Source organism: Cynocephalus volans, chromosome 4 (assembly GCF_027409185.1).
Source record: "Cynocephalus volans isolate mCynVol1 chromosome 4, mCynVol1.pri, whole genome shotgun sequence".
NCBI lineage: Eukaryota > Metazoa > Chordata > Mammalia > Dermoptera > Cynocephalidae > Cynocephalus > Cynocephalus volans.
This window is the reverse complement of record NC_084463.1, coordinates 102,475,883-102,502,253: the sequence shown is the minus strand read 5'-3', so window position 1 is coordinate 102,502,253 and position 26,371 is coordinate 102,475,883. Positions and strand designations below refer to the sequence as shown.

The following is a 26,371-nucleotide window of genomic DNA, read 5'->3' as shown; positions in this document are numbered from 1 at the left end:
CTGATACATGCTATAACGTGGATGATCCTTGAAAACATTATGCTAAGTGAAACAAGACTGTCACAAAAGACCACATATTGTATGAGTTCATTTAGATGAAAGGTCCAGAAAGGCACATTTATAGAGATATAAAGTAGATCAGTGGTTGCCAGGGTCTGGGGTTGGGGATATGAGGAGTCAACAAATGAACACAGGGTTTTCTCTTTAGAGTGATGGAAATGATTTAAAATAAGATGGTTGCACAACTCTATATATACTAACGATAGTTGAATTTTCAACTTAAAAGATGATATATTTCAACAAAGCTTAAAAAAAAAAAGATCCTTGGCCTTATTACCCTGCCCGAGGAGATATAATAGACTTTAAGCTCCTTGAGGGTGAGAGGTGTTATTGATTTATTATTGTATTTCCAGTCTAGAACTTAATTGGTTGGCAGTTGTTGAGTGGATGTATGAGTGAATGAAGTTGGAGAATATCTCATGAAGGAGGTGATATTTGAGCTGCATCTTAAAGGGTGAATAGAAGTAAGCTAGACAGTTAAGTTGAGGAGAGAATTTGGGGGTGAGAAGACAGCAGCAGCCAAAGCACTGAGGGATGAAAGAGAGGGACATGTTAAAATGGGAGATGGATCAGTATGGCTGGAGTATAAGCCATTTGGTAGAGTGGTGAGATAATGTTAACTGGTTGGGCTGGATTATAAAGTATAGTAGGCCCTCGGTATCCATGGATTCAACCAGCTGTACAATATTTTACATATATATATATAATATATGTATATATATTATATATATATAATATTTTGCATTGGTATAAAGGTATATAATCCAAGTTGGATTATATCCAGTTTGGTATAACTAGGAGCCTTGTAAGATCCTAGGAGGGGAGTGATTAGCTAGCCATAAAACATTCTGTGTATAGGTCTTAGAGTTGGCAATAGCCCCATCAATCAGTGCCCTTGCCCTGAGAGCTTACATAATTAACTACCTGAGGTTTGGACAAGGTGCCTTCACGCTGGGCTGGTGCTTGGCCCCAAATGAACAAACACCTTAATGAGGGAGCAAATAAAGATGTCTTTTCAGCTGGTACAGGTTAATTATAGCTATAGTTTACAGCTTTCTTTGTTTTCCACTTGAGCCTGAAGACTGGTTTGGATGTAATTTAAATAACCTTTTGGTTCAGGAGGTAAATGTTAAAGCTAGGTCATCTCTTACTCTTAACATTTGTACTACTTCTTGAAGTGCTAATGATCCCCTAAGCCTCAAGTCTAGTCACAGCCTTTGTGCTTTCCCTTCTCGGCTGCTTTCCTTAAGGCTCTGAAAGCATTACTGTCCTGTGCTTATCAATGTTCAGTTCCCCAGCCTGTTCTTGCAATTTATAAAGTACACTATCTCAAGAGGAAAGGCAGTGAAATCGTTTGGTCACCTTGAATGTACTTTCCTTGCAGCCCCATGATGAAGTCAGAAGTCTTACTCTATTTTCCAGATGGAAAAAGTAAGGTATACACAGTAACGTGCTTGGTCACTATCGCAAAGAGAGGCACCTCCGTGCCTAGCCCAGTTCCCTGGATCTTCTTAGTTTCCACTTCAATGGACTTGTCTTGATTCCTTGAACATGTGGTTGTTTTGTTTCGTTATGTAGTTTTTAACCTGGTTTCTCTGGATACCCCCTGGTGTCAAATGAATACTCTTTTCCCAGATGTTTATTAGTTATTTTTTAAATGGTTTGTCAATATATTTGCTTACCTTATCGGAGAGAAGTCTGTTCAATTCCAAAAGTACTCATTGAGTGCTTTTTATATGCTCAGTTCTGTGCTGTTCTCCTTGTGTGGAAGCAGGGGGTTAGAGTATAATGCCCTCCAAACTGAGAAGGTACTTTGAGAGCAAAGAATGTAAGAGGTAAGTCCATATGGGATACAAAGGTACTTGTTACAGGATTAATTTACGTGCAGGGAAGTCACATGCAGCAAAGAATCAGAAGTCTACAGAGGATGACAGCTGTAGTTCTCTGGGTTTAGGCAAAGTTTACATAGCAAAAACTCTGTTCTAAAAATAACTTCAGGGGAACAACTAAAGAAAAATAAGTTGATAACATCATTTACCAGGTTTCTTGTGATTTATGAGACTGGGGGTCTTGTGATGTTAGTGTACAGACCACTGATGCCACTTGCAGTAATAAGTCATTTATGTCCTGAAACCTGTGTTCCCTTTATGTTTGTCCTAAGGCTAATCTGTAACTGGTCAGTGAAACAGAGGAATGAGGTTAAACAGGAGTCAGCATGGTGGGCAGGGCATAAGATGGCGTTAGTTTTGTTCATCCTCTAATACCTTGAAAGACACAAGGCAGTGTAAAGTGTGTCTTGGCTCTGAGGGAACTTCTGGGTTTTTGGGATGGGAGCATGATAAGCGTAAGCAGGGCCAGGACCAGGGTGAGGCAAACAGGGCAGTAGGGCTCAAATTTTAAGAAGGCCCTCACTCTCAAGGTCATGAAGTATAGAGTGAGTACCTGCAAGTGAGTGCCTCCTTAAATTTTGAGCTCAAGATTCCTTATTTGCCCCATCCTGGTCCTGGCCCTGGACTTAGGAAGCAGTTGGATCACTTGGAAAGCATATCTAAGATAACATAAGACTGTGAATAAGTGGTATAGGACGGTGCTACTCAAACTTAATGCACATAACAATCACCTGGAGATCTTATTAAAAGGCACATTCTGATTCAGTAGGTATGGAGTGATACTTGAGATTTTGTATTTCTAACAAGCACCCAGGTGATGCCACACTTTGGGTAAAAAGGAGAAAAATCCATGCTGAAGAAAAGCAGAAGGCCAAATTCATCAGGCTAGGGGATCAGGGAAGAGATAGGAGCTGGGTTCTCAAGGGATAACCTGGACTTGGATAAGAAATATAAGAGGGAAGAGGGCATTGCAGGGAGAAGAAAGAGTATGGAAAGGCCTGAAGATAGTTATGAGTCCCATGTGTTTTGGTACAATGAACAGACAGGCTTAGTAAGATGCAGGTCTAAGTTGGAACAGAAGAAGAAAAGAGTTCTGGTAAGTAGCATGAAACCTGTGCATTAATTGTTCCTTTAGAAATGTCATTCTTTTACTTTATTTTTATTTTTAAAATTTTTTATTTTTTTGGCAGCTGGCCAGTATGGGGATCTACACCTGTAATCTTGGTGTTATAAACTGCATTCTAACCAACTGAGCTAACCGGCTAGTTCAGAAATGTGATTCTTGATTGTCTCCTCAGGTATCTTCTAGCTGGGCATTTCCATTGTTTGCATCTTCTTGTCCCCTTTTAGACTATCTGACCTCTGTCCTTCTGGGGTGATGAAGGTGTAAGTCAGGATACCTAAATAAATTCTGGGAGGCAATGTGTAGAGTAAGGAAAGGAAGGAGGATGGTTGACTTTGTTACCCAGATTGGTTGGGCAAAGCTTTGGAAATTTTTTTTTTTTTTAAAAGATGACCGGTAGGGGCCGGCCCGTGGCTCACTCGGGAGAGTGTGGAGCTGATAACACCAAGGCCACAGGTTCGGATCCCATATACGGATGGGATCACCACGCTCAGCCAGTGAGCGAACCGGCCATCCGTATATGGGATCCAAACCCGGGGCCTTGGTGTTATCAGCACCACACTCTCCCGAGTGAGCCACTGGCCGGCCCTGGAAATTTTTTGTTTTACTTAGCTGGGACATGTAGAATCCAGAAAGCCCCCCTTAATAGTGATGGGCATGCTCAGTACGTACACATAAAGGATGTCTGGTAAATATGTGACGATTTGACCTGGTAATAGAATGGAGTTCTCCCTGTTTCATTTAAAACACTCTACTTAAAATACTTTTCCGAAGTTATTGGAACAGTGGGAAACTGGGCCTTAAACATCTTTAAGGGATATTTGTTGATTGATTAGTTCGAATATTTCTAAGGCCTTGTCGCTCTTCTCTAGATCAAGGAACATTTTTAGCTCAATTCAGTATAAGAATGTATTGAGTGATTTATGTACCGAGGCTTGGGTACACTTGTATATGGCTACAAGGAAGTAGAAGACTTTAGTCCTGAGCCTTGGAGAATTTAGTAGTATTCTAGAGCAGTGGTTTTCAACTGGGGGCAATTTTTTTCCCCTCAGGGACATTTGACATTGTCTGTAGACATTCTTGGTTGTTGCAAGTGGGGGCATGCTACTGGCAATGTGTAAGACACCCCCCCCCCAGCAAAGAATTAACCACCTAAAATGTCAGTAGTGCCAAGGTCTAAAAAGTGCCTGCTCTAAAAAGACAAGACTACTAAATAGAATGAGAACTTTTGGGTTGGAAAGCTATACTGCTAGTTAATATCAGGGCAGGAACTAAAGCTCAGTTTGCCCTGGTTGCCTCAGGCTGCTTCTGTCTGCAACCATGGGCCTGTTTAGAGTCATATGGCATTATATGACAATATTTTATGTAGCTCATCTCCCACTAATACTGATTCATAGTTTTTTCTGTACCCATACTTAATTATTGCTATGTTATGCAACTTTATTCCTTTAGGTCCATGTTATTTCCTTTGCCTGGAACATATTTCTCTCATTTCTTCATCTGGGGAATATTTCACATCTCCTCCAGGAAGCTTCCCCTAATCTATAACACCCCAGATTGGGTTAAAAGCCACTTCTTTATTCTTCCATAGCTAGTCTTTATCATGTAATAAAGAAATTTTCTGTTTATATGTCTGTCTTCCTCACTAGGCTATGAGTGTTTTGGGAGTTAGGATTCTTTCAGAAAATTTTCTGTGCTCATTGCCTAGCACAGACATGCAGCACACATTCAGTCATGGACATGAGCCAAACTAAGTGGTTAGAGAAGGGAAAGACCAGTGTGAAATAGAGTGTTGGGGAAGGCTTCACAGAGATTGTAAGACTTGAAGCTTCCCTTAATTCCTTGAAAATATTGAAGATGAGGTGTGAGCACCTTATATTGGGCAGGGACAGTTCTAAGACAGTAACTGATTTTTCTGGTGGTGTCTTTCTACAGGTTGATATGTCAGACCTCTCCCCAGAGGAGCAATGGAGGTAAGTGTGGCAATGCTGGCCTGCAGGCCGGGAACTGCAGGTTAACCCAGCTAATAGAGTTGTATATCTGCCCTTTTTGCTTCCCTGTCCGTGGGAGGCAGTGGCTCATGACTAGCAGGATAAGTCTTTTGAGATCTTTCCAAGTACCTGGGTCATTCCTGGATAGCTCTGTTGTCCTGGAGAGTAAATAGGTAATCACACCAAACCATCCATCTGGGTTTGAGTACCAGTTCTGCCATTTACTAGCTATGTGATCTTGGGCAAGTTACTCCTCACTGCCTAAGTTTGCCCCATCTGTGAAATAAGGATCATAACAGAACCTATACCTCATTGAGCTGTGAGGATTAATATATGTGAAATTCTTAGAACAGTGCCTGGCATGTGGTAAGCTTCCAGTGTTACCTGCTTTGAAGATGATAATCAAAGTTAACGTCATTATTCATGATACATGATGGAAAACCTGGTTGAGAAAATGGGACATGTGTCTTCTGATTTCACCTGTGTTACTAACTTGCTTTGAAACCAGACTGCATCAACAAATATCTTATTGTCATGATTTCTCATCAGTAAAGGCTTTTCAGAGTGCCTACTCCACATACTTCATAAGGTGGCTGACCAATGAGCTGAAATCAACCAAGTAAAATATAATAGTAAGAAAAAACCCCTTCATTTAAATCAAAACTATTGATTATAAAAATATAGAATGGCAAGGATACCAACTTATATGACAAACCCAGTGTGATTTTAGGTGACTGTAAGCTCAATATGCAGCAGTTGTATACCTCCGATATCAAAATATTATGAATAATTTAAAAGATATTCATAGAAATATCTGCCTTAAGGGAGGTGCCAGTGTCACTGTGCTCTGCCTTGTTGAGAGCACAAATATTTTGTTCTAAGCACTGCATAGTAAGAGGATCTTTTCTTTTTTAGTGGCTGGCAAATATGTGTACCTACAATGTGCCAGACACTGCTGGTTCTAGAATAGATTACCTTAAGAGACATATGTTTTTAGCCAATGGAAGTATTTAATCAAAGGTTGCAAAAATAATTTTTGCATTGGGTGGAAACTTGAACTGGAGGACTTCTCTGTTCTTTTCTACATTGTTCCTTTGATTTCATGTTGTGCACATCCATTTATATAATGTCCAAGAACAAGAAACTTATCTCTTGCTATCTCTATAATTCTCCTCATCCCTTGGTTTTTTTTTTAAAAGTGTTCTGTACCTTCTTAGTCTAGCCTTCTGAGGCAGGCAGAAAAGATATGGACTTCTTTTGAAAGACGATGAATTTGTGACATAGAAATATGAGGTTTCTTGACCAAGGCCACTTAGCGGGGTCTGAACCTAAGTTTCTAACTCCCAATTCTATTCTCTTTCTGTCATATTCTCCCACCCAGAGTAGAGTTTTATGTAAGATGAACTCTTAGTGCTGAGGCTGGCTGATTGACTGCCCACCAAGCTTTTCCCCCCTAATGTTTTATTACGAAAAATTTTAAATATATAAAAAAATTGAAAGAATTATAAAGTGAACACCCTTATACCAATCACACAGACTTTATGATGAACATTTTGCTATATTTGTTTTATCATTTCTCTATCTGTAATTCATCCCACTGGTTTTTTTTTTTTTTTTTTTTGCTGTTAGTCTTTCGTTGCCCTTGGGAATTCCATGAAGATATCATTTATGTTGTCCTTTCCCTCCCTCCCTCCCTAATACCCCAGTGTCTGGGGAATTTATATAAAAGCACCTGACCACAAGCTACATTTGTATTCAGTTTTCTCTCTAAATCCTTCCTCATTCTTCTCCCTTGGCTGACTCCGACCCAGAGTGATAGAAGTGAATTTTCTTAGAGGAAGCTTTTTGCCAGTACTGGCCAAGGGAATCACTTGTTGCCAATCCTCAAGACCAGAGAATGTTAGCCTCAGATTAATAAAAACTTTCTAGCTGGGCTGGCTGTTTAGCTCAGTTGGTTAGAGCACTGTGTTCTAACACCAAGGTCAAGGGTTCAGGTCCCTGTATTGGCCAGCTGCTAAAAAAAAAAAAAACATTTCCAGCTGTATTTTCTAGTTACTGAGCTTCCTCGAGCCCTTGAAGAGGCTGTTTACCTGTGGATGCTGATGGTGAAATCACTGTTGGATTAGTATAAAGTTGAAGTTGTCTAGATTTTTCATGCTTTAACTAGTCTTCAAAGTCTCTGGCCCTGACAGAAAGGGTAGGAAGGATGACTAAAACAAGACTTTAACACCAGAATCAGTATACATTTGCAATGTTACTCCTTTATTGGTGTCATAAATATCATTGACCAAGAGTATGAGGCTTTATGGCTATAATCTCTCTAGGTTACTTTTCCTTTCAGTGACAGGTTGAAATAGGCCTGAAATGGGCAGGCTTCTCCTAAGACCCCCATCCTGCTACAGAAAAGGTGTCAGCTGTTTCTGCTATGGGGGGCAGGCAGCATACCACCCACCTCTATTCCCAATAGCTGAGCATTATTGCTGTAGCTCTTAGAGCCTCTATTCTATCCCCAAATGACTGTCCTAGAGAGTATGTGTTCTTCCAGCCCCTAATTTGCATGGTAAACTGTAGCTGTGGAGTACAGAAGTATGTTCTGAGTTACGGACTGATAGGATATCCCTGGAAGGCACTGCCTCTTTACCACCAAACCATCCATGACTTGGCTCACCCTATCTGTTTGGCTTTCAGGGTCGAGCATGCACGCATGCATGCCAAACACCGTGGCCATGAAGCCATGCATGCTGAAATGGTCCTCATCCTCATCGCAACCTTGGTGGTGGCCCAGCTGCTCTTGGTGCAGTGGAAGCAGAGGCACCCTCGCTCCTACAATGTAAGCCACTTTGTCTCTTCTTTGTCAGTCATCAGGAGACCCTTCCTAAGTATTCCATGGCCCAGCCTAACTCAGGCCACATGCAGGAGGAAAGACAATAACAATGAACTTTATTTATGAATGGTAAATAGTGTATGGTGTGTGGGTATGTTTGGGTGGGTGTGTGTCTAAGGGACAGGTGATTCAGAGGGTGAAAACAAGGGTAGAACAGGAGACTATTTTCATAGCCTGAAAAGGTAGGTCCTTCCTTCTAAACATAGGACAGTTTTGTGAAGGAAATATTCATCCAGAACTATTCACTTGGAGAGAAAACTATTCATTTGTCCTGGAAAACCAAGCTCCAATGAATCTTACAGGTAGGATTTAGATTTCACTAATCTGTATACCAAAAAAAAGTAGTAATGGAGGAAATGAGGAAATATATATATGACGTACAGAAAACAAATAACTAAATGGTAGAAATAAATTCTTCCTTATCAGTAATTAACTATAAATGGATTTAATTCTATTAAAAGGCAGAGATTGGCAGGTTGAATTTTTAAAATCCTTGATCTTCAGGAGACTCACTTTCAATATAAAGACCCAAAGCAATTGAAAATAAAAAGATAGAAAAAGATATTCCATGCAAATGATAACCGAAGGAGAAGTGAAGTGGTTCTACTAAGATCAGACAAAATAGACTTAAATCAAAAAAGATTACAAGAGACAAAGAACATTATATATTGATAAAAGTTCAGTATAACAAGGAGATATAATAATTATAAACATGTGCACCTAACAAAGGAACCCCAAAATATGTGAAGCGAAAATTGGCAGAATTGAAGGGAGAAATAGACAGTTCTACAATAATATTTGGAGACTTCAGTACCCCACTTTCAATAATGTGAAATGGGACAACCAGAAGGAAGGTCATTAAAATAGTAGAGGACTTGAACAACACTCTAAACCAATTATACTTAACAGAGAGAGAACACTCCACCCAACAACAGCAGAATACATGTTCTTCTCAAGTGCACATGGGTGATTCTCCAGGATAGACCATATGTTTAGGCCATAGAACAAGCCTCAATAAACTTAAAAAGATTGAAATCATTGAAGTTTTTAACCTTTTCACGTATAAAAACACTTTTTTTAACATAAAAAACATAGCAGACACCTACATAGTAATAGTTGTATTTGAAGGAGCACACAAGCACATATAATAGTAACAGTAACTAATATTAACTGAGTTCTTGCTGTTCTAAGCACTTTATGTGTATAGACTCAACTAAACTTCACTACAGCCCAGTAAGGTAGGTACTGTTTTCTCCAATCACAAATGAGAAACTGAGACATAGTAATTTGCTAAGGTGATGAAACCATTATTTGAACCAAGATTTTACTTCAGCGCTTTCAGTTTTAATCCCTAAATTATTATTTTTCTCTAGTATGTGCTTTTTCATACCTCTTAGAATTATGGTCAAAGATGTCCAGAGGTCTGTAGCTTACAGGAAAGAAACTGCTACACTATCTTATTTAATCCACCTAATAGTCCATAGGTAAGTACAATGTTAAATGCAGAAACTGAGGCCCAGAGAGTTGAGGCATGAAGGGGATACTAATAAGTAGAGTTAGGATTTGAACCCAGGTCTTCTGTTTTATATTTTATATTTTATTTTCTTTTTCTTTTTCTTTTATTTTTTGTTATCAAATTATAGCATTGACTTATTTGGGGTGCAACGGGATAAATCTCTTATTTATTTATTTATTGAATCATAATTGATTATGCATATTTTTTATGATTCAGTGTTGACATTTGTTGATCAAATCACTATTACAAGTATGCATATTGTTACAAATTGTACTTATTCTTTATGCCCCTTGTCCAATTGCTCTCCACCCCCTCGGTTCCCCCTCCCACCTTTGATAACCCTAGATTTCTTCTCTCCCTCTGAAAGAATAATGGTTACTCTGTTGATTTCTTGCCTAGATGACCTGTCCAATGCTGAGAGGTGTGTTCAGGTCTCCCAATATTATCATAGAGCAGATGCTTCTTCTGTCCCTCTGGAATGGGCTTTGTGGAGAGAGACATCCTCTTCCTTTCTTTGGTCTCTGTTGGTGACTCTCCTTGTGTCAATGCACTCCAGTGGCTGGTGGACAATCTGCGTGGTGGTTGTGACATCTAGCCACTTTTGCAGCAGCTGAGGTTACTGTGGTGCCTGTGGTGGGCCACCCACATGGAGGTGATGTTTTTGGCATGCTCCTTGGTGCTGGTGGTATGCCTGGTTGGGGGGGGGGGTCTGGTCCCTGGCTCCATGTCCCGGGTCCCCGGGCAGGGCCACGAGGCACTGGCAGTGTGCCTGGGCCAGAACTAATTTCTTGTCCTTTGCTTACTTCTAAAATGGGGGAACTTCCTGTGGGAACCAGTACTTGAGCTGTGTTGTTGAACTAAATTGCTGCTTTGCTGCTGCTTCTCTAGGGAAGACTTTTTGTGCAGCTCAGGGTTTAATGTTGACCTTATAGGAACTTCTGGCTCTGGAAGACTGGGTGTACCTGGGTTGTGTAGAAACTCTGATATGGGCCTGAATGTTTTCATCAAACTGCATCTCATGCAATTCTGTATTCCCGACCTATATTTTATATTTTAAACTGTCCCATATATTGCCTCTGGGCATGGTTTTCCATGAAGAGTACCAAGGGATGATCTGGAGCATAGAAGGAAGAGAAGCTAATCGTTGTCCTTGAGCTGACACAAGTTCCAAACACTACTGGCCTATAACTACCTCAAACGTTGGCATGTGCCACAAGTAGGGACGTCTATACCTTCAGGTTGCAGTATATGAAATGCTAACATGGTATGAAGGCTTTTTGAACTAGGCACCATCCACCAAGTTAAGCCATCTGGGCCGGGGCTTTGTGTCTGGACCTTGTTCATGCTTTATCCTGTCATCTGAGATAAGCTATTTTTTTCTAAGGGTGTGGATATTGTGCCTACTCTGTAAAATGGGGATTACCAAGATGGCTTAGTTGAACCAGGAAAAATAAGAAAACTCATAAACCAAGTTTAGAGTGAGAGCTCTTGGCATTTCTATGTTTGTATTTAGAAATATACGTAATTATATAATGATGGCTAATCTGCAAAGATTTTTAAAAACCTACTGAGAATAAAATGAGGATGCTTATATGTACTGCAGTGTTTTTTAATAAGTGCTTTTTTTTTTAAAGCTGTAGAATCCTTTCTATAAACAGTATCTTAAGGCAAAACCCAATGTGAAGAACAGTTAATAGGCTACTCTGCCTGATACAGGGGTTGGTAACCCTAACCCCTCTGCTTCCCCCTCTGGAATCTCTATAGGACTCATCAGAGCACTGTTAGAAAACCACTGATGCGTTATTCACTAGTTAATCCTTAATAGGAAATATGACTGTAACTTAATGAGGCCAGTTGTACCAGGAACATGCACAATCATCTCATTGCTTTACTGCCACACCCGGCAAGCATTATGCTGAACTTAACTGGTGAGAGGACATGCTAACACTGTAGCATATCTTGCACTGAGAAACTTAAACCTGTATCTTTTTTTTTTTTTGTGCCTTAAAGGTTTATTTTTATTTTTATTTTAATTTTTTTCTTAATTTAATTTTATCTATATACAATGTGGTTGATTATTGTGGCCCATTACCGATACCTCCCTCCCTCCTCCATCTCCCACCTCCCTCCCGACAATGTCCTTTCTGTTTGCTTGTCGTATCAACTTCCAGGAATTGTAGTTGTTATGTCTTCTCCCCTCCCCCCGGTTTGTGTGTGTGTGTGTGTGTGTGTGTGTGTGTGTGTGTGTGTGTGTGTGTGTGTGTGTGTGTGTGTGTTTATTTATTTATTTTTAGCTCCCACCAATAAGTGAGAACATGTGGTATTTCTCTTTCTGTGCCTGACTCGTTTCACTTAATATAATTCTTTCAAGGTCCATTCATGTTGTTGCAAATGGCAGTCTTTCATTCGTTTTTATAGCTGAGTAGTATTCCATTGTGTAGATATACCACATTTTCCGTATCCACTCATCCGATGATGGACATTTGGGCTGGTTCCAACTCTTGGCTATTGTAAAGAGTGCTGCGATGAACATTGGGTAACAGGTATAACTTTGACTTGATGATTTCCATTCCTCTGGGTATATTCCCAGTAGTGGGATAGCTGGGTCATATGGCAGATCTATCTGCAATTGTTTGAGGAACCTCCATACCATTTTCCATAGAGGCTGCACCATTTTGCAGTCCCACCAACAATGTATGAGAGTTCCTTTTTCTCCGCAACCTCGCCAGCATTTATCGTTCAGAGTCTTTTGGGTTTTAGCCATCCTAACTGGGGTGAGATGGTATCTCAGTGTAGTTTTGATTTGCATTTCCCGGATGCTGAGTGATGTTGAGCATTTTTTCATATGTCTGTTGGCCATTTGTATATCTTCCTTAGAGAAATGCCTACTTAGCTCTTTTGCCCGTTTTTTAATTGGGTTGCTTGTTTATTTCTTGTAAAGTTGTTGGAGTTCCTGTATATTCTGAATATTAATCCTTTGTCAGATGTATATTTTGCAAATATTTTCTCCCACTCTGTTGGTTGTCTTTTAACTCTGTTAATTATTTCTTTTGCTGTGCAGAACCTCTTTAGTTTGATATAATCCCATTTGTTTATTTTTTCTTTGTTTGCCCGTGCTTTGGGGGTCGTATTCATGAAGTCTGTGTCCAGTCCTATTTCCTGAAGTGTTTCTCCTATGTTTTCTTTAAGAAGTTTTATTGTTTCAGGGTGTATATTTAATCCATTTTGAGTTGACTTTAGTGTATGGTGAAAGGTGTGGGTCTAGTTTCATTCTCCTGCATATGGATATCCAGTTCTCCCAGCACCATTTGCTAAAGAGGCAGTCTCTTCCCCAGTGTATAGGCTTGGTGCCTTTGTCAAAGATCAGATAGCTGTAGGTGTGTGGGTTGATTTCTGGGTTCTCTATTCTATTCCATTGATCAGTGTGTCTGTTTTATGCCAGTACCATACTGTTTTGGTTATTATAGCTTTGTAGTATAGTTTAAAGTCAGGTAGTGTTATGCCTCCAGCTTTATTTTTTTTGTTCAGCGTTGCTTTGGCTATGCATGGTCTTTTGTTATTCCATATAAATGTCTGGATAGTTCTTTCCATTTCTGAGAAAAATGACATTGGAATTTTGATGGGGATTGCATTAAATTTGTATATCACTTTGGGTAGTATGGACATTTTCACTATGTTGATTCTTCCAGTCCAAGCATGGAATATCTTTCCATCTTCTTTTATCCTCTCTGATTTCTCTCAGCAGTGGTTTGTAGTTCTCATTATAGAGATTTTTCACCTCCTTGGTTAACTCAATTCCTAAGTATTTTATTTTTTTGGTGGCTATTGTAAATGGGCAGGCTTTCTTGATTTCTCGTTCTGCATGTTCACTATCGGAGAATAGAAATGCTACTGATTTTTGTGTGTTGATTTTGTATCCTGCTACTGTGCTGAAATCATTTATCACCTCCAAGAGTTTTTTTGTAGAGGCTTTAGGCTGTTTGATATAAAGGATCATGTCATCTGCAAACAGGGACAGTTGGACTTCATCTGTTCCAATGTGGATGCCCTTTATTTCCTTCTCTTCTCTGATTGCTCTGGCTAGTACTTCCAACACTATGTTGAATAGGAGTGGTGAGAGTGGGCATCCTTGTCTAGTTCCTGTTCTTAAAGGAAAAGCTTTCAGCTTTTCCCCATTCAAGATGATATTGGCAGTGGGTTTGTCATATATGGCTTTAATTATGTTGAGATACTTTCCATCTATACCTAACTTATAGAGGGTCTTTGTCATGAATGAGTGCTGAATTTTATTAAATGCTTTTTCAGCATCTATAGAAATGATCATATGGTCCTTGTGTTTGACTTTATTAATATGGTGTATCACATTTATTGATTTGCGTATGTTGAACCAACCTTGCATCCCTGGGATGAATCCCACTTGATCGTGGTGAATAATTTTACGTATGTGTTGCTGTATTCTGTTTGCTAGTATTTTAGTGAGGATTTTTGCATCTATATTCATCAAGGATATCAGCCTGTAGTTTTCTTTTTTGGTTATATCTTTACCTGGTTTTGGTATCAGGATGATGTTTGCTTCATAGAAAGAGTTTGGGAGATTTGCGTCCGTTTCAATCTTTTGGAATAGTTTGTAAAGAATCGGTGTCAATTCCTCTTTGAATGTTTGGTAAAATTCTGCTGTGAATCCATCTGGTCCTGGGCTTTTCTTTGTTGGGAGCTTTCTGATAACAGCTTCAATCTCCTTTATTGTTATTGGTCTGTTCAGATTTTCTACATCTTCATGGCTCAGTTTTGGGAGCTTGTGTGTGTCCAGAAATTTATCCATTTCCTCCAGATTTTCAAACTTGTTGGCGTATAGTTGTTTATAGTAGTTTCAAATGATTCCTTGTATTTCAGATGAATCAGTTGTATTATCACCTTTTTCATTTCTAATTTTTGTTATTTGAATCTTCTCTCTTCTTTTTTTTTTGTTAGCCATGCTAATGGTTTGTCAATTTTATTTATCTTTTCAAAAAACCAACTTTTTGATTCGTTGATCTTTTGAATTGTTTTTTGGGTTTCAATTTCATTAAGTTCTGCTCAGATCTTAATGATTTCTTTCCATCTGCTAACTTTAGGTTTGGATTGTTCTTGTTTTTCTAGTTCTTTAAGGTGAAGTGTTAGGTTGTTCACTTGCCATCTTTCCATTCTTCTGAGGTGAGCATTTAATGCAATAAATTTCCCCCTTAATACTGCTTTTGCAGTATCCCACAGGTTTTGGTATGATGTATCATTATTTTCATTAGTTTCAATAAATTTTTTGATTTCCTGCTTGATTTCTTCTTGGACCCATATGTCATTAAGTAGAATGCTGTTTAATTTCCATGTGTTTGTATAGTTTCCAGAATTTTGTTTGTTATTGATTTCTAATTTTAATCCATTGTGATCTGAGAAGATACATGGGATAATTCCAATTTTTTTGAATTTGTTGAGACTTGATTTGTGACCTAATATGTGATCTATCCTGGAGAATGATTCATGTGCTGATGAGAAGAATGAATATTCTGAGGTTGTTGGATGGAATGTTCTGTAGATATCTGCCAATTCCAATTGGTCTAGAGTATTGTTTAGATCTTGTGTTTCTCTACTGATTCTTTGCCTAGATGATCTGTCTAATATTGACAGTGGGGTGTTCAGGTCCCCTGCTATTATGGTATTAGTGTCTATTTCCTTCTTTAGGTCTAATAGAGTTTGTTTTATAAATCTGGTTGCTCCAACATTGGGTGCATACATATTTATGATTGTTATGTCTTCTTGATGGATCAGTCCTTTTATCATTACGTAGTGTCCCTCATTGTCTCTTTTTATAGTTTTTAGTTTAAAGTCTACTTTGTCAGATATAAGAATAGCTACTCTAGCTCGTTTTTCTTTTCTGTTTGCATGGTTAATCTTTTTCCATCCTTTCACTCTTAGTCTATGTAAGTCTTTATGGGTGAGGTGGGTCTCTTGAAGGCAGCATATACTTGGGTCCTCTTTTTTAATCCAGTCAGGCAGTCTGTGTCTTTTGATTGAGAAATTTAAGCCTTTTACATTAAGGGTTGTTATTGAATAGTGTGGATTTATTCCTAGCATTTTGTCGATTGTTGTTTGGTTGTCTTAGGTGTCTTTTGTTCCTTGCTTTCTGATTTACTGTTTGTTTTCTGTGTTTGTTGGTTCCTTATGTTGTAGATAGCCTTTTTGTTTTTTGTTTTCTCTTCATGAATGCCATTTTTATTATACTAGTGGGTTTTGATTTTTCTTGGGTTTTTATGGCAGTGGTAGTTATTTTTTCAGGAACCAAACCCAGTACTCCCTTGAGAATTTCTTGTAAGGGTGGTTGTGTGGTGGTGAACTCCCACAGTTTTTGTTTGTCTGAGAAATATACTATTTGCCCTTCATTTCGGAAGGATAGCCTTGCAGGGTAGAGTATTCTTGGCTGACAATCTCTGTCTTTTAGTATTTTGAATATATCATCCCATTCCTTTCTGGCTTTTAGGGTTTGTGATGAAAAGTCTGATGTTAGCCTGATTGGGGCTCCCTTATAGGTGATTTGACGCTTCTCTCTTGCAGCTTTTAAGATTCTCTCTTTGTCTTTCAGTTTTGCCAATTTGACTATAACATGTCTTGGAGAAGACCTTTTTGGGTTGAGTACGTTTGGAGATCGTTGAGCTTCCTGGATCTGAAGATCTGTGATTTTTCCTATACCTGGGACGTTTTCTGCCACTATTTTGTTGAATATGTTTTCAATGCAATCTCCTTTTTCCTCCCCTTCTGGAATACCCATGACTCAGATATTTGAGCGCTTAAGGTTGTCTGATATCTCTCTCAGATTTACTTCAATGCCCTTGATTCTTTTTTCTTTTTTTTTTGTCTGCTTGTGTTATTTCAAACAGCCCATCTTCAAGTTCAGAGGTTCGCTCTTCAACTTCGACAAGCCTGCTGGTTAAAATCTCCATTGTGTTTTTTATTTCACTGAATAACTTCTTCAGTTCGGCAAGTTCTGCTACATTTTTTTTCAGGGCATTGATTTCCTTGTACATTTCCTCTTTCAGGTCCTGTATACTTTTCCTCATTTCATCATGATGTCTAGCTGAGTTTTCTTGTATCTCATTCAGTTTCCTTAGAATTATCACTCGAAATTCCTTGTCAGTCATTTCAAGGGCTTCTTGTTCTATAGGATCTAGAGCTTGACATTTATTATCTTTTGGAGGTGTACTTTCTTGATTTTTTGTATTTCTGGTATCTTTTCTTTGATGTTTATTCATTGTGGCAGGGGGTTTCATAGTCCCCAGGTTTGATAGTATTGACTGACTAAGATGTTGCTGTGGTTGCCAATTTGGTATGGCTACCTCAGTGACTCCCTGTTCCCTGCGCTCTGGCCCGGGCTGCTGGGATGCGCCAAGGCACTGCAGAGTGTGTGGTCTCTGCAGAGCTTCCCCTTCCCCTGCAGGATGTCTCCCTGCTCTGTGCGCACTAGGCTGGGTTTCGGATGGAGCCGGGTGGCAGGGGTGAAGCCTACCTGCTGCTGGATTGCGCGGCAGCAGCGTGGACCCTGTGGAGTTCCCACCTCCCCTGCCGGATGACTCCCCGCTCTGTGTGCACTGGGCTGGGCTGGGAATGAAGCCGGGTGGCGGCAGTGAAGCGTACCTGTTGGATCAGGCAGTGGCGGCCAGCAGGGCGTGTGGTCTCTGCGGAGCCGCTGGACGTCTCCCTGTCTTGGCTGCCGGTTGATTCGCTTCCAGCTCCAGGGATGGCGGGTGGGGGTGGGGTTAAACCCGTATCTTTATAAAATAGGAAAAGAGATCTGCAATGTCCTCTTCTGTGCAGCTCTTTTACAATAATGATCTATACTGGTTTTGTTACAACTTTTATCATGTGCAATGAATATTTTCACTGCTTTAAATAAAATACTAATTTTAGGAGAAGAAAAGTTGCCCAAGAGGCATGTACACAATGGTATTTCCTAACCGTTTTCAAGCTTATTGGAAGTTGGAGCTGTTTTTCCTGGAGGCAGTATAAAATAGTGGAGTGAGACCGATCTGGCTTGATTAGCCAGTTATCCCACTTCCTAGCTATATAACTTTATGAATCTGTGCTTCAGTTTTTCTTATCGCTAAAGTGAGATTATAATATCTACTTCATGTGTAGTGAAGATTATATAAGATTGTATGGCAAAGTGTTTTGTAAACTCTAAGGCTAATGTTAGTGACTGCTGTTGCTCCCACTCTTGAGATAAAAAGCTCAAGGACCTAAAAATAGTAACTGTCTTCAGGTACTATTTTGTATGGAAGAATAATAGAATATTATTTTTATTGGGATAAATTTCACATAACAAAATTCACTATTATAACCATTTTAAAGTATATAAATCTGTGGCTTTTAGTATATTCCCAGTGCTGTGCAACCATTGTCACTAAGTCCAGAACATTTTCATTACCCCAAAAGAAAACCTTGTACCAATTAAGCAACCACTCCCTATTTCCCCCTCTCACCAGATCCTGGCGACTACTGGTCTGCTTTCTACGTATTTGTGTATTCTGGATATTCATATAAATCGATTCATACAATATGTGGACTTTTGTGTCTGGCTTTTTTCACATAGCGTATTTTCAAGATTCATCCATTTTGTAGTATCTATCAGTACTTCGTTCCTTTTCATGGCTGGATAATAATATTCCATTGTGTAGCTATACCACATTTTCTTTATCCATTGTTGATGAACATTTGGGTTATTTCCATCTTTTGGCTGTTGTGGATGGTGCCACTATGAACATTCATCTGCAAGTTTTTATTTGAATACTTATTTTCAGTTCTTTGGAATATACCTAGGAGTGGAATTGCTGGGTCATGTGGTAACTCTATGTTTAACTTTTTGAGGAACTGCCAAACTGTTTTCCACAGCAGCCGCACTATTTTACATTCCCACCCACAATGGATTGGGTTCCAATTTCTCCACATTCTCACCAACATTTCTTATTTTTCTCTCTCTTTGTAAAATCATGGCCACTCTAGTGGGTGAGAAGGGGTATCTCATGGTTTTAATTTGCATTTCCCTAATGACTAATGATATTGAACATCTTTTCATGCGCTTATTGGTCATTTCTACATCTTCCTTGGAGAAATGCCTATTGAAGTCGTTCGCCCATTCTTTTATTAGATTTTTTGTCTTTCTATTGTTGTGAGAGTTCTTTATATAATCTGGATACTAGACCATTATCAGATGTATGATTTGCAAATATTCCCTCCCATTTTGTGAGTTGTCTTTTCACTGCCTTGATAGTGTCCTTTGATGCATAAGCATTTTTCATTTTGATGAAGTCCAATTTATCTATTTTTTCTTTTGCTGCTTATCCTTTTAGTGTCATATCTAAGAAGCTATTGCCAAATCCAAGGTCATAAAGATTTACGCCTATGTTTTCTTTGAAGAGTTTTACAGTCTTTGGTCCATTTTGAGTTTTTGTAAATGATGTTGAGATAAGGATCTAATGTCATTCTTTTGCATGTGGATATCCTGTTGTCCGAGCACCATTTGTTGAAGAGATTTCTTTCTCCATTGAATGGTCTTGACATTCTTGTCAAAAATCAATTGACCATAGAAGCATGGGTTTATTTTTGTACTCTCAATTTTATTCCATTGATCTATATGTCTATTCTTACGCCAGTACCACATTGTTAATGATTACTGTAGCATTGTAGTAATTTCTGAAATTGGGAATTATGTCCTCCAACTATGTTGTTTTTTTCCAAGACTGGCTATTCTGGGTCCCTTGCAATTTCATATTAATTTTAAGATCAGCTTTTCCGTTTTTGCAGAAAATGGCAGTTGGGATTTTGATAAGGATTGCAATGAATCTATAGATCACTTTGGGGGAGTGTTGCCATCTTAGCAATATTAATCTTCCAATTCATGAATACAGGGTGTCTTTTTATTTATTTAGGTCTTTAAATTCTTTTATCAGTGTTTTGTAGTTTTCAATGTACACCATCTTGGTTAAATTTATTCATAAGCATTTTATTCTTTTTGATGCTGTTGTGAATGGAATTTTTTAAAAATTTCCTTTTGAATTGTTCATCACCGATATGTAGAACTACAACTGATTATTTTGTGTTGATTGGATCTTTGCTGAATTTGTTAATTAGCTCTAATAGTTTTTTTGTGGATTCTTTAGGATTTCTTATATATAAGATTATGTCATCTGAATAGAGATCATTGTATTTCTTTCTTTCATTCAGATATCTTTTCTTTTCTTTTCTTACCTAATTGCCCTGGCTAGAACTTCCAGTTCAATTTTGCATAGAAGTGGTGAACTGGGCATCCTTTTCTTTTTCTGGTCTTAGGAGGAAAGCTTTCAGTCTTTTACCATTAAGTATGATGTTAACTGTGGATATTTCATAAAAGCTCTTTATTATGTTGAGGAAGTTCCCTTTTGTTCTTAGTTTGTTGAATGTTTATATCATGAATGGGTACTGGATTTTTCAAATGCTTTTCACATCAATTGAGATGATCCTGTGGTTTTTCCTTCATTCTCTTAATGTGGTATATTATGTTTGTTGATTTTTTTTTATGTTGAACCACCCTTGCATTCCTGGGGTAAGTCCCACCTGGTCATGATGTATAATCCTTTTAATATGCTACTGAATTCTGTTTGCTAGTACTTTGTTGAGGATTTTTGCATTTATATTCATAAAGAAGAGTATTGGTCTGTAGTTCCCTTGTGATGTCTTTGTTTGGCTTTGGTACCAGGAAAATGCTGGCCTCACAGAATGAGTTAGGAAGTATTCCCTCCTCTTCTATTTTTTGAGAAGTAGAATTTTGGTATGGTATAAAAAGCTCTGGAGTAGGAATCAGGTGATCTAAGATCCATTTCTAGCACTGCTGCTAATTAGCAGTGGACCTTGGATAAATTACTTACTCCTTCTGAGTCTGTCTTTCCTCATCCTCATGTTTCATCTTTCAGTAGAGGGTTTAAGACTAGGTGATTGCTAAAGTTCCTTGAAGCTTTGAAATATTTTTCATTATTGTTCTTTGTAACTCCAGAGGCCCAAGTTAGAATGGAGGAATGAATTTTAAGAATGCAGATTTCAGCTTCATATTATAAAGAATTTTTCAACAGTGAGAGCTGTTCCACAGTAGAATGAAGTCTTAGAAGGGAATATTCTTCCTATCACAAGCTGTGTTTTTAGTAGCTGCTAGCATCCTGTCAGGGCTATTGTAGAGGGGATGTTTGTGATTTTTATGGGATGATTGACTGGACTTAGCAAGACAGGGACTGGATTTACCAGATACTCAGACATACCATAAAATAGACAAATAGACCAGTGGGACCAAATGAAGATCTTAGAGACAGATTCATATAGAATGGGAACTTAATACACAATAAAGGTGTAACCACCAATCAGTGAGGAAGCTAATCATTGTTTAGTAGATTGTGTTGAGAAAACTAGCTCACCATATGGAAAAAAATTTAAATACATAATACTGTATAGAAAGGGGACTCAAGATAGATTAAAGACCTAATTTTGAAAGGTAAAGTTATGAAGTTAAATAGAAAAAAATACAGGCAAGCAAGAAAGATTTGATAAATTTGATTACATTAAAATCGAGGTTTTTTGTTCTATAAAGCATACCAAAGTTACCAGTTCAGCAGGCAGTTAACTGATAGCCGAATGGAGATTAGTAATGATTAAAACTGACAATAGATTAATATTTAGACTATACAAAGGAACTCCTACAGATTAACAAAGGACAGCAACTTCAATAGAAAAATGGGCAAAGGTTGTGAGCAGTTACAGGAAAGGAAACCCAAAAGGACATCAAGCATGAGAAGAGATGCTCAAAGCCATTAGTAGTTAAAGAAATGCACATTAAAACAGTAATAAAATGTCACTTTATCTCTCTTAGATTAGCAAAAAATAGAAAGCTGAGAAATGCCAAGTGTTGGCAGGGATCAGAGGCTGTAGGAGCCTTTGTGCACCCTTTTGTGGGTGTGAAGACTTGCGTTGTGGATAGCAGCATGGTACTGCTCAGTCAGACGGAATATTCTCATACCCTCTGACACATCCTAATGGAACATGTGTGAGGGTGTTTGTTTAATTATTATTATTATTAATTTTTTTTTAAAAGATGACCAGTAAGGGGATCTTAACCCTTGACTTGAGGTTGTCAGCACCCACGCTCTCCCAAGTGAGCTAACCAGCCATCCCGATATAGGGATCTGAACCCGTGGCCTTGGTGTTATTGGCACCACACTCTACCAAGTGAGCCATGGGCCGGCCCTTGTTTAATTATTAATTGTGGCAGTTAATCGAGGATTGGAGGCAATCTAGATATGTCTGTGTGAGAGTAAATAGTTAAGATGTGGTTGGGTGCATATCATGAAACTGTTGCAGTTAAAAGCAACACGTTAACTGTTGCAACTTGGGTGGACCTTAAAAACAGTAATGAGTGGAAAAAGTAAGAAACAGAAAGATATATAACATGCCAATTAATAAAAATACATGTACAGAAAGCAATAAACAGTTTGCATATACAGGTACAAACAAAATATACGTATTAAACACATTAGAATGTCTGTGGGGTAAAGAATGGGAATAAAAAAGAATCAAAACAACTCCCCAGGGAATGTTGCACTAGAATTGTTGTTGATTAACAGAAACCCAAACTGTTTGAGATTAGCCATCAGAACTTTAAAAAAAAATGCTTCTATGGCATGCCAAGAAATGATGGAATTAATTGATAAGCCTCTGTTTCTCTCAACCTGAATGAAATTTTTTGTTCTTCACTAGTGCAAGTTGGCAGCCCAACTTCTCAGTGGGCACCCATCACTGCCAAGTGGGAAAACCTAGCTTTGTTCTCTCAGACCAGGAGTTTTCAACAGAGAATACTGACATTTTGGACCAGAGTAATTCTTTGTTTTGGGGGAGCCTGTCCCATGCGTTGTAGGATATTTAACAGCATCCCTGGCCTCTCCCATTAGATGCTGGTATCACCCTTCCCCCAACTGTGACAGCCAAATATGTCTCCAGACATTGCCAAACGTACCCTGGGGAGCAAAATTACCCCAATGAGAAACATCTGTTCTAGACTCTAGGACCTAGAGCAATATGGATATTGCCAGCTATAAGAATCAGAGCAGGTATGCCAGCCCACTGAAAAGTATCAAACTTTTGTCTGTAACTAAGGAGCTCAAGTCTAACCTTCACTTTAGAAGAAAATAAACAGTCTAAATTAACTGTTATTTGAAGCAAAAGATTCTTCTGTTTTCTGTGTGTGAATTTCAGATACTATTCTTTTTAATTCCAGCAACAACAGCAACATTACCTTAAATTGCTCATGATTTAAATACCTTGATGGTTTTAAAAAAATACTTTTCTCATCTGCTGTCTCACTGGAACCTCACAACAGTTCTATAAAATAGTTGGGTGGGGATTTATTTCTGTTTTTCAAATTAGTAAACCAAAGTGCAAAATTCTTTTTTTTTTTTAAAGATGACCGGTAAGGGGATCTTAACCCTTGACTTGGTGGTGTCAGCCCATGCTCACCCAGTGAGCTAACCGGCCATCCCTATATGGGATCCGAACCCGTGGCCTTGGTGTTCTCAGCACCACACTCTCCCGAGTGAGCCACGGTCCAGCCCCAAAGTGCAAAATTCTGAACTGATTTACTGGGAGTACATCCCCAGTAAATTGGAGAGCTGGACCTAAAACCAAAATCTGACTCGTAGTTAAGTGCTCTTTCATTAGTTTCCCTCAAAAGCTTCAGGAGATTATTTTCAGTTTCTGCCATAATCGTTTCTGTTTTTAACTCTCATGAGTTTCCTTCTCTAATGACTTTTGCCCAAGTCCTCTCCTTGGATGTCAGCTACTTTCATAAACATCCCTTTACTCTCTACATAATCTTGCCTCCCCATCTTTTCCAGGATTTCCCCAAAAACTCAGTGAATGATGGTAGGGAGGGAGCTTGGGAGACAGAAGATCTGGATTGGAAACCCAGCCTAGGACAAACTTGCCTCTTTAGCTTCTCTGTAGCCCAGTTTTCATCATCTGTTCAGAGTCTAATAATACTTACTCCTTAGATCCCTCAGGGATGTTAGGGGAAGGAATAAGCCTATGCCTGGAAAAATATCCATTCTATTTTTAAAGATCTCCAAGGAGAAGCTTTCATCATCTCTATTTGCTACCAAATATAGAATCTTTTCCACCCCCTGAACTGCTGTTCTCTCCGGGATTGGATGAATGGCAAAATCTCCTAGCTGGACATCTTTGAAATACTATAGATTTTCCTCAGACCAAGATATTAAGAGGATTACTAGAATGTGGGTACAGAATGCTGAATAAGTTGGAAAGGGGTCCACTTTCTATGAAAAAGAAAACCTTTTATCCTCAAAATATAATAAAAACTTATAGCTGTGATATATATATATATATAGAGAGAGAGAGAGAGAGAGAGACAGAGACAGAGACAGACAGAGAGAGAGAAAATATAATTATCTATCTATTTATCTACCTACCTACCTACCTTTCAATCAATCTGTCAGCCTCCTCTGAGCCTTGCTTACCTCGTTAAGCAAAGCACATTCCTCACCCCTCCCTCAAATACTAGTTGGACTTTCTCAAGTATGCCATGCTCCCTCATCCTGGAATACTCATCATGATACCTTTTTCCATCTGGACCTACTAGGCCATCAAGACAGAGGTCAAAGGATGCTTCCTTCAGGAAGACTTTCATAGTTAACCCACTTTGGATGAAGCGCTTCTCCTCTACTTTCTTGGCCACCAGGGCTACTCATTATAGCAGTTATCTTATTGAATTGTAGTTATTTGTTTACTTCTCTTCAGTAGACTTAAGTTCTTGAGGAGATTTTGTTTTTTATTTCTGAATTCCCTTATTCTTAACATGGTATCCAGTAAGTGTTCAGTAATGTTTGTTAAATGACTGGTTGACTGACTCTTTTGCTTGGAGAGGAGAAAACTTGGGAAAGAAAACATAGTTCTAGGTATTAGAAGAGTAGTCATAAAAATTAGGGAGTAAATTTACTCTATGCTTCTCTGAAAGACAAGATTTAGAACCACAGGCGGAAAGGACACAAAGGCAGATTTTTCAGGTCAGCATCAGGGTAGAGCTGTCTAGCACATGTGTTAGCAGTGGAATGGCTACCTCATGTAGTAAGGATGACCATTTTCCAGGGGTGTGGTAAGAGGGAAACTCCTCCAACCAATCTGTAGAGTATTCCAGCAATGTTTATGATCTTATCAAGTTATAGAAACTACACTGAATATGCCTGCTCTCTGTGCCTGAGGACAACTCTTTATAACTGAAGGCAACACCCATGCCTTTCTGTAGTCTTCTCTAGGCCTAGTATCCCAGTGCCTTCAGCTGTCCCTTATGTGACTTGGTTTCCAGACCCTTTGTATTCCTGGCTGCTCTCTTATGGTTGTGCTTATTTGTCAGTGTCCTTTGTACAGTATGGTCCCAAGACCTGAACCAAGAGCCCCAAGGATGCTTTGACTGAGCAGATAACAGTAGAGCTGCTTCCTCCTTTATTTGGGGTATATTCTTAGTTAAGCAGCCTCAGGATACCTTGGCTCTTTTGGCAGCAGCCCTGTTGGCATATACTCGTATTCCCTTGCAATTTGTGAAATTCCCTAGATCTGTTTCATGTGAGCTCCTGTTAAGCTACTCCTTCTCTATCCTGTGCTTGGGTAGTTAAGTTTCATTGTGTGGTTTTGGTTCTTCATTTCAGCTTATGAGTTCATATGATGTTAGAGCTAGAAGAACCCTAGAAACAAGCTTTATTCATTTTGGTCTTATTTCTTCAACTTTCCATGTTCATTGCCTCATCCACCTCCTCCCCATCCCCAACCCCCAAGCTTTGTGCTGTCCACAGTTGGGTAAGCAGGTCCTTTGTACTTTCATCTGAATTATTCATGAAAATATTGAGCAGAGCCATGGAGCACATCCCAGACACCTCCCTACAATTGACCTCAGTCCATTTGTCAGCATTTTTTTCAAGCTGATTGTTAACTATGAGTTTCTTACTTTATTCTACTACCTGGACTTGTGTTTTTTGTTTCATCCACAATATTCCTTTTCAGTCAGTCATGGCGGGTGATCCCTACCCCGCAACATGGGAAATGCAGAGGTGTTAAGATGAGAATCCTGAAAGTCAAAAGTAGCAAGCATATGCAGACTGTCAGGGCAGCTGAGTCCCAGGGAAGGATGTGATCTGGGAGCTCTTATTTGACTGACTTCATGAATTCTAGTTCCTCTGAGATGAATGGGATCTAGAAATTGTTTTTGTCTATCTTCACATGGATTAGAAATAATAGTCAGGTGTTGATTCCATCTCTACCAACACTTTCCAGTGATGGCACATTCTCAACTAAAAAAAAAAAAAAAGTGGCAGTCCATTTAAATATGGACTAGTTCTTACTGTTAGCATCTAACATCATCTCTCAACTGTTTAGTCTTGTGGAGAGATAAGTGGGGTATTGCTGTTCTTATCTTCCAGATCAGAGAAGCTGGGATTATCTCTTAGTAAATGTGTGCTGAATGAATCAGTGAGTCAGTCTCAGGCTAGTCTTTAACTTCATATTTGCAGATTCAGGGAAAGGGTGAATATCTTTTGTTTTCCCCCTCCATACGGCCAAATCCAAGCCTCTTTCAGAACCATCCAGAGCCCTGCTTCCTCCCGGAAATCTTCCCTGACAGCTCCTGTTCACACTGCTATGTCTCTCATCTGAACTCCCATGTCAGTGCTTGATGTCTGTATGGCAGTCTAATTCATGTTTTTACTTCTTATCACCCATGTCTTGGAAGAGACATCAGGGCCAAGGCTATCCATTGTTTTAGGCTTTCCATTATTTTGTGCTTTCTACAGCATCAGGCACAAG

General features: G+C 39.0%; 1 protein-coding gene across 3 annotated transcripts in view; it reads left to right on the top strand.

Annotated features, from left to right (window-relative positions):
- Nucleotides 1-26,371, top strand: part of RNF121 (ring finger protein 121) — a 75,296-nt gene that overhangs the window by 15,164 nt on the left and 33,761 nt on the right. For all 3 annotated transcript variants that reach the window (XM_063094196.1, XM_063094194.1, XM_063094195.1), the window contains 2 exons: nt 5,008-5,045; nt 7,752-7,893. In XM_063094196.1, coding sequence (XP_062950266.1) covers nt 5,008-5,045; nt 7,752-7,893 — 180 coding nt within the window. The remainder of the gene's footprint in view (nt 1-5,007; nt 5,046-7,751; nt 7,894-26,371) is intronic.